The sequence below is a fragment of the Pyrus communis genome, chromosome 5 (assembly GCF_041283825.1).
Source record: "Pyrus communis isolate YQ-2024b chromosome 5, ASM4128382v1, whole genome shotgun sequence".
NCBI lineage: Eukaryota > Viridiplantae > Streptophyta > Magnoliopsida > Rosales > Rosaceae > Pyrus > Pyrus communis.
This window is the reverse complement of record NC_142569.1, coordinates 6,795,880-6,808,440: the sequence shown is the minus strand read 5'-3', so window position 1 is coordinate 6,808,440 and position 12,561 is coordinate 6,795,880. Positions and strand designations below refer to the sequence as shown.

The 12,561-nt window shown below is 34.2% G+C and overlaps 1 protein-coding gene across 6 annotated transcripts; it reads left to right on the top strand.

Moving 5' to 3' along the window:
* Positions 1-1,233: 1,233 nt before the first annotated feature.
* LOC137725318 (protein ROOT HAIR DEFECTIVE 3 homolog 2) lies at positions 1,234-7,864 on the top strand. Of its 6 annotated transcripts, XM_068463965.1 has the most exons (23): positions 1,234-1,528; positions 1,609-1,764; positions 1,853-1,919; positions 2,042-2,144; positions 2,279-2,349; positions 2,854-2,917; positions 3,004-3,069; positions 3,182-3,229; positions 3,311-3,373; positions 3,479-3,535; positions 3,739-3,897; positions 3,987-4,055; positions 4,150-4,241; positions 4,491-4,569; positions 5,093-5,258; positions 5,340-5,464; positions 5,572-5,834; positions 5,914-6,010; positions 6,103-6,273; positions 6,357-6,461; positions 6,933-7,027; positions 7,153-7,249; positions 7,448-7,864. In XM_068463965.1, the coding sequence occupies exons 2-23, from the start codon at positions 1,617-1,619 to the stop codon at positions 7,739-7,741; spliced, it is 2,499 nt and encodes an 832-aa protein (XP_068320066.1). In that variant the 5' UTR covers positions 1,234-1,528; positions 1,609-1,616; the 3' UTR covers positions 7,742-7,864. The 6 variants fall into 6 exon arrangements, with proteins under 6 accessions (XP_068320066.1, XP_088550102.1, XP_088550101.1 ...); XM_088693972.1 differs by having other exon boundaries at positions 1,255-1,528; positions 3,311-3,535; XM_088693973.1 differs by having other exon boundaries at positions 1,254-1,764; positions 3,311-3,535; positions 6,936-7,027.
* The last annotated feature ends 4,697 nt before the right edge of the window (positions 7,865-12,561 follow it).

Sequence of the window (12,561 nt, the reverse complement as noted above, 5' to 3'; positions counted from 1 at the left end):
GTCAATCATGATAATATTCACATTACCTTTTATTTTATCCTTATCATTAAAATTCAAAGTTTTCAAGTCATTTTCATTAGTTTTCCTAATTTTCTATCCAAAATAAATTGGGACTTGAGAATCCGGAGCCCGACCCATTACCCATAAGATCAGATACTAAGCCCACCTCTATCTTTTTTGTTTTCTTCGGTCCAAGAGCCCACTTCTCCCTACTGCATACTTATAACAAGGCCCAGTGCCCAAGGCAGAACATACTTAAATCTGGGCCTTGATACTTTTATTATTATTTTATATCCTTTCAGTCTTCGTTTTTGGTATAAATTCTTTGTTTTTAGGGACATTTTTGGCTTTTTACTAACTTGTATATATATTTTAAATTTGAAACAAAAGTAACAAAGAAGATTTTCTGTGGATACAAACCAAAATTTAATCTAGAAAAAACTACATTATGAAATTATAAATTGTTATAAGGGAGTTTTTATGGCACTCTCAAAAAATTATTGTTCATTCCTCGTGTTGTATTTCTCTTTAAGTTATTCACGCAACAAGTATATACTAAAATTTATTCAAGGAATGTGTGAATATCACATTACTTTACTAATAAGGAATTAAAGTAGTACATTCCTTAAATTTTGTAATTCAATATATTCAAAATTTGGTGTTGAAAAACATGCACGTCTTAATCCAGTGCCCTCAAAATACGCAAGTCTTGTCTTAAAATTTGTAATCTAATTTTCTCTACTTTTAAATATTTTTCAATTTGTATTTTTATGATCATAGCAGTATTGAAAGAGAATTATTATTGACACTCCAAATTTTTTATATTTAGAAGGAAAATACATTTGTGAGGAGTGTAGAATGTGATTTTATGTCAACAACACTTCCCTATTGAAATAGGGGGAGAGGAAACAAAACTTGAAATCTTCGAGAATAAAAACGAATTCTTTTAACAAATTGAGGTACAAATCGATTGTGTTACTCCCAAATTTACAATATTTAAACATGTTTACATAAAATTTTCCCAAGTAATTAATTTAATTTTGAGATGTGATATCTACACACCTTTTTTTTACTTTTCACATATTTTTTTAATTTTCGACCGTCGGATTGAATGAATTAAATAAAATCAAATGACATAAATAATAAGAGTTGTGTGAGAAATAAAAAAAAGATGTGTGATAGCACACCTTAATTTTTTACAAGTGACCGATAAACACGAAGGCGTTTCACTGTACGGGGAAGTGGTAGGTGGCGAATCCGCCGCTTCCGACCCCAACGATAATCGAAACGAGTTCAACGACAAGTTGCCCATATTTCTTGAATCCAGTAAAATTAAAAAATTAAAAAAAAAAAAAAAAAGAAGAAGGAGAGATCTCGATACTCCACAAAAAAATTGAACCCTCTCTCTCTCTTTATTCTCTTACTTGCTCTGCCTCCCCTACCAGCAAAGAGCTTATGATTCGTACTTAATTCAGAAGCCTTGAGGTCGAAGGAAGCATATAGAATCTTGGGTCATCTTCCTCTTCAAGTATAAGTGTGTGTGTGTGTGTGTGTGTGTGTGTGTGTGTGTACAAGTCGGTGGCTGAAAGAAAGTTGCAAACTTTGAAGGTTTTGGGATGGATGAAGATTGCTGCGCCACACAACTTATCTATGGTGATGGAGAATTTAACGCAGATGGGCTCGACAGGTTCGTGAAGGAGGTGAAGCTTACCGAGTGCGGACTCTCCTATGCGGTTGTTGCAATCATGGGTCCGCAGAGCAGCGGTAAAAGTTTGAAACTTTGTTCGATTTGGTTGAGTTTTGAGGTTTTTGGTGAATTTGGTTTTGGTGCTTATGGCTTTTGATTTTACAGGGAAAAGCACTTTATTAAATCATTTGTTTCGGACTAAGTTTAGGGAGATGGATGCTTACAGTGGAAGGTTAGTTTCTGAGTTTGGAATTGATTGTGTTGTCAATTTTGGTTGTTTTTTTTTTTTTTTTTGCTTTTGGAATAAGTGCTTTTTGGGAGAGAGGACTATCTGATTTTGTGGATTTGTTTTAGGAGCCAAACTACAAAGGGTATTTGGATTGCCAAGTGTGTTGGCATTGAGCCGTGCACGATTGCCATGGATTTGGAGGGGACTGATGGGAGGGAGAGGGGCGAGGTAATCAGATTTTCATTAGAATTCCATTGTGTTTTTCTAGGGAGGATTTAGTAAGAGCTGCAAAATGTTATATAGTTACACTTCCCGGATTTATTAACTGTTCGTGCTTCCTGTGTAACTCTATTATTTTCCAGGATGATACTACATTCGAGAAACAAAGCGCCCTATTTGCCTTGGCAGTTTCAGACATCGTGCTGATAAATATGTAAGCTTGTGTTTTTTTATTTGCCTTGGAGTCACCTGGCTGATAGTCTACATTACTTGCATAGTTAGTGACTATATATATGTAGTCGTCGATCCAATTTGTTGGTGGTTGTATGTTAAACTTGTTCCCGTAAGTGTTATATCAAATTAGTAGAGGTGTCTAGTTCAATTTTAAGATTGTCATATGTATTGGTATCTAGTTCAGTTGGCTTTTAGAAAGGCAAAGCCGGTGTGAGTTTGGTTTATCAATCATCTATATACTTAGGAAAGAAGCTTCTGATACCATCTCATTGATTGTTCAACTAGGGTTTTACCTTTCACGAAAACATGGGCTATTCTAGTTATGAACTTTTAGTTCAGAATCCTAATGTTAATTGACATTTTAATTTCCAGGATATATAGAATACATGTAGGCTCAATTTAATTTACAGAATATACGTCGTTTTTACCTGTAATTTGAAATTACTTTTAGATATATCAAGTGGAGATTGGATTTTGTATACAGGTGGTGTCATGATATTGGTCGGGAGCAAGCTGCCAATAAACCTTTACTAAAAACAGTTTTTCAGGTACTCTAGAACCATGCCTACATCTCTACCATCTACTCACCATTTACTGTCGAAGTTATGAAGTTCTGGTTTTTGAATGTGTATAGGTCATGATGCGCCTATTCAGCCCCCGTAAAACGACATTACTTTTTGTTATACGTGATAAAACAAAGGTATGAGCGTACTGCGTGTGCATATTAACAGGATCTGTCTAATTATGTTGTCCTCATGAAATGATTTTCTTGTTGCATATTAATACTTTCTTGTTTGTGGCTGCTCGTTTAGACTCCTTTTGAATACCTGGAACCTATGCTAAGGGAAGATATACAGAAGGTACTTTTGTCTTCAGCTCTATTTGGCTTTTATACTTTATTCCTTTTCCCCATACATCTCTAAGTATTGTAAATTCTGCAGATATGGGATGGAGTACCGAAGCCCCAAGCCCATAAAAGCACCCCATTGAGTGAATTTTTTATTGTGAGATCTCTTATACTCTTCTCTATTCTCTGGTCATCTTTGCTCTGTATAATGTTCTCATCAGTCAAGTTTGTTGTCTCTGATACGTCATTCTTCGATGTGAAGGTAGAAGTAGTTGCTTTGTCCAGTTATGAAGAGAAGGAGGAGAAGTTTAAGGAGGAGGTAACCCCTCTACTATCAGAAGCAATTATCATGTCCAATAATCCTATATGTCATCACATTTCTATTTTATAATTTTGATTCCTGGGGTGTGTCATGCCATCCACTGAAGAATTGTGTATTTATGTATACATGATTGTTTGATGTCCTTCATTCATTGTAAAAGTTTACAGTGGTACCTTACGGGTATGGCTATTATGATGCAGGTTGCTCAACTGAGGCAGCGCTTTTTCCATTCTATTTCTCCAGGAGGGCTTGCTGGCGATAGAAGGGGTGTTGTCCCTGCGTCAGGATTTTCTTTTAGTGCACAACAGATTTGGAAAGTAATCAAAGAGAACAAGGACTTGGATCTTCCCGCTCACAAGGTTTGTTAGTTTATTTTCTTCCCATTGATAATTTGTGGTCTTCACTTCTCATATGCATATAATATATACGCATAGTGTGATTTAATTAGGTTATGGTTGCTACGGTTCGGTGTGAAGAGATTGCCAACCAGAAATTCAAACAGTTGGTCCATGATGAGGTATGTGGTCATTTATCTCCATTTTTGAGATGCTTATACTTCTAGCATATTCAAGAAAATTTTATTGGTCATTACTTGGGTGAACACGATTTAGGGTTGGTTAGCACTGCAAGAAGCTGTTGAAACTGGTCCCGTACAAGGCTTTGGTAAAAGGCTCAGTTCCATTCTAGTCACCTATCTTTCCAAGTAAGTTTGACTCTGGTTTAATTATGTTTTTATTCAATCATATAACTTGAATGCATTTTTCACATGTTACACTGTCCACCTTTTTTTTTTGGGTTTTAATTTTGCCACTAAAACTAAATGTTTATATGTATTCTTACCTGTTGTGTGTTTTCTATTCGTTGGAAGGTTTATTGTTACTGTTCTATGGGCTTGTACTGTTTCTAGTTCTGACTTTATTTTGTATGTCTTGATCTCGCTTATGCATCATAGGTATGACATGGAGGCCATCTACTTTGATGAAGGTGTAAGGAACTCAAAACGACAACTGTTGGAGTCAAAAGCATTGGATGTATGTCTACTCTCTCTGTCTCTCTAATTTAACAGAGGGTATAGTTAAGTTTTCAGTTTCTTAGACAATTTTTGCAACATAAGGAAGTTGTGATTAGTAGTGGTTTTAGTTGGGTTGTCAGTTTCATATACCGTGTTATTGTTGGCCTCAATCTCAGAATGAACACCATGATAATGAAGTGGTTTGGCAACATAAACTTTATCCTTCAAGTATTGCTATCAAAGAATTATGCTTAAATCAACAGCTAAACATCATTACCGGAGCATAACTCCATCGAATTACATTACCAGAAGCTTAAAGTCCCTAATCTCACACTGAGAAACTGAGAGGACAAATAGAGCTTGCTTGTTATGTAATACACGAAAAGTAACATAGCCTTATACTTCAGATTATCTTCAAATTTCAAAATAAAACTGGTTAAAGGGTCTGTTCGACTTGGTGTGGTCAACTTTGTAAATTCGTTGCTGCCACTAATGTGAGTTATTATTTTTGTTTAAATCTTGCTTTCCTCTGAATTTTCCAGTTTGTTTACCCTGCGTACTTGGCCATGCTCGGACACCTACGTTCTAAAGCCCTTGAAGATTTTCAAGTGAGGCTGGAGCAGTCATTGAACAAAGGAGAAGGATTTGCTTCATCTGTTCATACCTGTGCTCAGTCTTCTATGCTTGAGTTTGAGAAAGGATGTGCAGGTAATAGATTTGTTTAGCTAATCAACATGTTTGTCAACCAAAATATTTCTTTCATTACTTTTAACATGTTTCTCCCTTCAGATGCTGCCATACAACAAGCTAATTGGGATGCTTCAAAAGTCCGGGAAAAGCTTCGACGTGATATAGATGCACATGCATCATCGGTTTGTAGTGCAAAACTGGCAGAATTGAATTCCAACTATGAGGTAGTGCTCTGATAATTATCAAAGTCTTGGTTATTCTAGGAGTATACTTATAACGTTAGGCTCATAGTTATTCAAATTTCTTAATGCAAATACCCTTTATTTTTCAGAAAAAACTTTCTTCGTCTTTAAGCGGTCCTGTAGAGGCTCTACTGGAAACTGGTGCAAATGACACCTGGGCTTCGATACGAAAACTACTTAATCGTGAGACCAAAGTTGCAGTTTCGGAGTTCTCAACTGCAGTTGCCAATTTTGAGTTGGACAATGAAACGGTTGTCAAAATGAAGCAGCATTTGAAGGATTATGCGAGAAATGTGGTGGAGACAAAAGCAAGAGAAGAGGCTGGGAAAATTATAATCCACATGAAGGATCGGTAGGAACTTGTTAAAAATCTTCTTTTCTTTTTTACGTTGTTATTTTGGTTGCTGATCACTTCTGTTGTCATTTCTCAGGTTTGCCGCAGTGTTCAATTATGACAGCGATTCAATGCCTAGGGTTTGGACTGGGAACGAAGACATTAGAAGTATTACCAAGGATGCACGAACTGCGGTAATCATTGGGAACTTTTGTGGAAGTACATGTTATCTATCTTTGTGACTTAAAAGTGATGTTTTAGTTGTTTGATCATCTCTTTCTTACAGTCTCTGAAGCTTTTGTCGACCATGGCTGCCATTCGCTTGGATGAGAAGCCTGATAATATTGAAAATGTCCTCGTTTCTTCTCTGGTGGACGGGACTGTTACTGTTTCATCTTCACAAAATAGGACACTAGGACCTTCTACAGATCCTCTTGCCTCAAGCTCTTGGGAAGAGGTACCATTAATTTATGGGTTTGGTTTTTATGTAAAATTTTTCTATGATGAAATCCTTACTTATTAAGGTTAACTCTGAACTAGGTTTCTTCAAAGGATACCTTAATTACCCCAGTACAGTGCAAGTCATTGTGGAGGCAGTTCAAAGCAGAGACTGAATATAGCGTCACTCAAGCTATTGCGGCACAGGTATACTTAAGTTTAACTTCAGTAGTCTATTTTGTTTATATCGTTTATCAGAGTTGCATCCCGAATAAATGGATTGTCTTTTATAAAATGTTCTTTAAAGATTTGGATTATGAAAATATGAATATTGGAACATGTTCCTGCAAAAGTAATGAACAACTGGTGGGAGGAACGTGGAAATAGGACACATGCATTGTCCTCGGATGACATTTTGGGTGGGAGTTCTTATGTAAATTTGATTTAGTTTAGTAGTGAAACCAAAAATATGGAAACACTTCATATTGAAAATCGCGCTGATTCTTGACTTGGGAACGGTTTAGTCAGATAGGACCAACTTATAATCAAGTCCAGTGTATTCTTGTTTTTTCTACAAAGAAAAATCCTAGCATCCTAATACTATTTTTGCAACGAGCTCCCTATCTTTATGCTTATAGCTCTGCTCTATCATGATGTTGTTTGCTTTTGTACTTTCAGGAGGCTCACAAGCAGAGTAACAACTGGTTACCTCCTCCATGGGCTATAATGGCGATGATCGTTCTTGGTTTTAACGAATTTATGATGCTTTTAAAGTAATTACTTTCGTTCTTTTTTGTTTCCTTTTGCGAGTTTTAGGTTTTGGACATTTTCAAGTGTCCAGACCCTAATGTCTTGCACATCTGTTAATCACTGTGCCTTTTTTCTTCAAATGAAACAGGAACCCTCTCTACCTCATGGTTCTATTTGTTGCATTTTTACTTTCAAAGGCCTTATGGGTACAGATGGACATTACGGGACAGTTCCAGCATGGCGCTGTAAGTATAAAACTGAGTTTTTTTTTTTGTCTCGGTAGAGTGTAAAATTGGGATTGAACGTGGAATACAACAGCTGGTGGTCTTCATTTGATAGAGACTTCACTCGGGGCTGGCCTTTTTGTTTAGTCTCTCATCACATTGTAATTTTCTTGATTGAAGCAGTTTCTAATTTTAGTTTCCGTTGTTTGTTTTTACCAGCTGTCAGGAATACTGTCTATCTCATCAAGGTTTCTTCCAACCGTCATGAATCTTCTAAGAAAACTCGCAGAAGAAGCTCAGGGCAATCAAACACCGGAAGCACAAAGGCGGCCAGTTTCTCTTTCTTCTCAGAGTTATAGAAATGAAACACCTCAGCCAAATCCAGCAACAAGCTCATTCCCGGAGTCCTCAGTGTCATCCAATATCTCGTCATCAGATACCGGCATGGAATACTCAAGCCCTCCTTTAAGACAAAGGCGAACGGCAAACGTTGAGGAAGTTGAATCTTCATGATGTATGATCTCCGTTGTTTGTACCATGTGCAGCAGATTAAGGTCGCTACTCATTTGTGCGATAGTTTTCTTTCTTGTTTGTAGTTACTGAAAATTTGAAATTAAAATAAACGGGGTTTGCTCAGTGCCTGCTTTTACAAATTATAGGTTAGTTGTTTTGTTTCGAGGAATTAGATTGTAAAATCTGCGCGTTCTAACATTGACTCTTTTTCTTGACAACTTTTTCTTCATATTAGTATTGTCAGTAAAACAAATGAAAAAAAACTTGTGCGGGGTTCAGCTTGCCAATGGACTTTGCTGAGTGGTGCTACAATCCACTTTTTATCATTCTTTTATTTTAAATATAATACTATTTTTTCATTCTTCTGTTTTAATTTTTCATAATTATCTGTTCTACTAATTAAGGGTAAATTAATTAGGATCATCTATTACTGATTCATATACACAACGACATTCATATCAGATTGGTAAATCGAGCCCCAGAAAACATAAATTTAATTAGAGCTTTGCATGGTCTTGAAAATCATGTAGTATCTTACACAGGAAAATTAGGAAAAAAAAAATGAAATCAAAATATAAAATATAGCACTTAAATCCTACCACAATGATTTTCTCGTGTTCAGCAAAAGAGCAATGGTTGTGCAAGTATGCTTCTTTCCTTTCTTCATAAGAATATGAATGGTCAACAAAAAGCATTGCGGATGCTAATATTTTATCAATAAAAATGAATTATAGTATCTACTTTGACTAACAACAAAATTGAATATCACAAAAATATATTAAATTGTCTGTATGTTTGCTTTCTTTTTCTTTTCTTCTACCTCGACAAGCAGTAGCCTGACATTTAGATCGTGGGTGGATTTTCTCAATTAAGATGCAGTTGGGGATCAATATGATTTTAACTATGTTTTTGAAGTAGAATTTTTTTTTTTCTTTTCATTCCATGATAGTTGGAAAAGATTGGTTTTTTTTTTTTTTTTTTCTTCTTCTTCTTCTCGTGTCCTTATGAAGAAAGTAAAGAAACTGGGAAGAAGACTGCAATGGCAGAGAAAATGGGTTTGCTCAGCGTCTGGTTTTACAAAGTATAGGTTGGTTATGTTTCGATGAATTAGATTGTAAAATCTGCGCATTTTATAACATATGAATTTAATACCGTCTTGTCTTTTAGCCTCTATATTGGTATCTGTGGGAAAAAAATGGGTACCTCCATGAGAAAATTTTGTAGATCGATGAATATTTTCAATCTAGATATTTATTAGATACGAGAAATTATAAGTCTTATTCGCGAAAGTCTAAGTCAACGCCACGTACAATATTTGTTAAGACATATTTAGGGAAATGTTATTAGCACTAAAAAAATTTCATTCTACACTTTGCACAAGTGTATTTTTCTTTCTAATTATAGAAAGTTTGGAGTGCCAAATGAGATTTTTGGAATGCTAATAACAATTTTCTATATTTATATACATTTTATTTTAGTTTGGAAGTCGACTTCCTTTTTTTTTCTTTCTTTATCAAGTTGGAAGTATCACTAAGTGTGACCTTGTGCAACTAGTTGTTGATTCGTTTTGAATAATTAACATTATTTCTTACAATGTGGCATATGAATAACAGAAAGAAAACAATCATGATACAAGTTGAATGGTAGTAATACTAATTAGTAAACAACTTGTGCATGTTGTTTGCTTATAACCAAGTGGCATGAAGGGATAAATATGTAGGTTTCATGCATGACTTGGAATAGTATTAGTAAATTCATGATGTTTGCTTATAACCAAGTGTCATAACGAGTAACAGAAAGAAAACAGTCATGATACAAGTTGAATGGTAGTAATACTAATTAGTAAACAACTTGTGCATGTTGTTTGCTTATAACCAAGTGGCATGAAGGGATAAATATGTAGGTTTCATGCATGACTTGGAATAGTATTAGTAAATTCATGATGTTTGCTTATAACCAAGTGTCATAAAGGGACAAATGTGTATGTTTCATGCATAACTTGGAATAGTATTAGTCGTCGGGAGATTTTGCATGAATTTGTTTTTATTTTTAATACGTATATATTAAGTTATATTTTAATGGGATTGATCACCACCCCCTAAGTTGTGATAATGTCTTTATTTATTGTTATGTGAGTTTAATTAAATTTTGAGATTGTGTTTATCCACTACATACATTTCGATTTTTTTTTTTTTTTAAGTCAAGCTATATCAGTAGTAAGTTAGATGTTAGATTAGTCACTAACAGAATTCGAACCCAGACCGTCATGCAAGAGCACAACACTTTTTCACCACTGTGGTAGGTGCCAACAAGTTGATTGTCATGTGTGACTTTACTAATACTATTCCAAGTCATGCATGAAACATAAACATTTGTCCCTTCATACCACTTGGTTATAAGCAAACATCATGCACATGTTGTTTACTAATTAGTACTACTCTTATTTAGCTTGTATCATGACCATTTTCTTTCTATTATTCATATACCCAAGACATTGTAAGAAATAATGTTGATTATTCAAAACGAATCAACAACTAGTTGCATAGGGTCACGGTCACTGATACTCCCAACTTGATAAAGGAAAAAAGAAAAAAAAAAGAAAAGGAAGTCGACTTTCGAACTAAAATAAAATGTATATAAATATAGAAAATTAGGAAAAAAAATGAAATCAAAATATAAAATATAGCACTTAAATCCTACCACAATGATTTTCTCGTGTTCAGCAAAATACGAATGGTTGTGGATGGATGCTTCTTTCCTTTCTTCATAAGAATATGAATGGTAAACAAAAAAACATTGTGGATGCTAATATTTTAGCAATAAAAATGAATTATAGTATCTACTTTGACTAACAACAAAATTGAATATCACAAAAATATATTAAATTGTCTGTATGTTTGCTTTCTTTTTCTCTTCTTCTACCTTGACAAGCAGTAGCCTGACATTTAGATCGTGGGTGGATTTTCTCAATTAAGATGCAGTTAGGGATCAATATGATTTTAACTATGTTTTTGAAATTAGAATTTTTTTTTTTTTTCTTTTCATTCCATGATAGTTGGAAAAGATTGGTTTTTTTTTTTTTTCTTCTTCTCGTGTCCTTATGAAGAAAGTAAAGAAACTGGGAAGAAGACTGCAATGGCAGAGAAAATGGGTTAGCTCAGCGCCTGGTTTTACAAATTATAGGTTGGTTATGTTTCGAGGAATTAGATTGTAAAATCTGCGCATTTTATAACATATGAATTTAATATCGTATTGTCTTTTAGCCTCTATATTGGCATCTGTGGCAAAAAAATGGGTACCTCTATGAGAAAATTTTGTAGATCGATGAATATTTTCAATCTAGATATTTATTAGATACGAGAAATTATAAGTCTTATTTGCGAAAGTCTAAGTCAATGCCACGTACAATATTTGTTAAGACATATTTAGGGAACTGTTATTAGCACTCCAAATGAGAAAGTTTGGAATGCCAAATGAGATTTTTGGAATGCTAATAACAATTTTCTATATTTATATACATTTTATTTTAGTTTGGAAGTCGACTTCCTTTTTTTTTTTTTTTCTTTATCAAGTTGGAAGTATCACTAAGTGTAACCTTGTGCAACTAGTTGTTGATTCGTTTTAAATAATCAACATTATTTCTTACGATGTCTTGGGCATATGAATAACAGAAAGAAAATGGTCATGATACAAGCTGAATGGTAGTAATACTAATTAGTAAACAACTTGTGCATGTTGTTTGCTTATAACCAAGTGGCATGAAGGGACAAATGTGTAGGTTTCATGCATGACTTGGAACAGTATTAGTAAATTCATGCTGTTTGCTTATAACCAAGTGGCATAACGGAACAAATGTGTATGTTTCATGCATAACTTGGAATAGTATTAGTCGTCGGGAGATTTTGCATGAATTTTCGTCGGGAGATTTTGCATGAATTTGTTTTTATTTTCAATACGTATATATTAAGTTATATTTTAATGGGATTGCTCACCACCCCTAAGTTGTGATAATGTCTTTATTTATTGTTATGTGAGTTTAATTAAATTTTGAGATTGTGTTTATCCACTACATACATTTCTATTTTTTTTTTTTTAAGTCAAGCTATAGCTTAGATTAGTTACTAACAGAATTCGAACCCAGACCGTCATGCAAGAGCACAACACTTTCACCACTGTGGTAGGTGCCAACAAGTTGATTGTCATGTGTGACTTTACTAATACTATTCCAAGTCATGCATGAAACATACACATTTGTCCCTTCATACCACTTGGTTATAAGCAAACATCATGCACATGTTGTTTACTAATTAGTACTACTCTTATTTAGCTTGTATCATGACCATTTTCTTTCTGTTATTCATATGCCCAAGACATTGTAAGAAATAATGTTGATTATTCAAAATGAATCAACAACTAGTTGCATAGGGTCATAGTCACTGATACTCCCAACTTGATAAAGAAAAAAGAAAGAAAAAAAAGGAAGTCGACTTCCAAACTAAAATAAAATGTATATAAATATAGAAAATTGTTATTAGCACTCCAAAAATCTCTTTTGACACTCCAAACTTTCTATAATTAGAAAAAAAAATACAGTTGCGCAAAGTGTAGAATGAGATTTTTGGAGTGCTAATAACAGTTCCCTAAATATATCTTAACAAATATTGTATGTGGCATTGACTTAGACTTTCGCGAATAGACTTATAATTTATGGTATCAAATAAATATTCAGATTGAAAATATTTATCGATCTACAAAATTTTCTCATGGACGTACCCATTTTTTAGCCATAGATACCAATATATAGGCTAAAAGACACTACA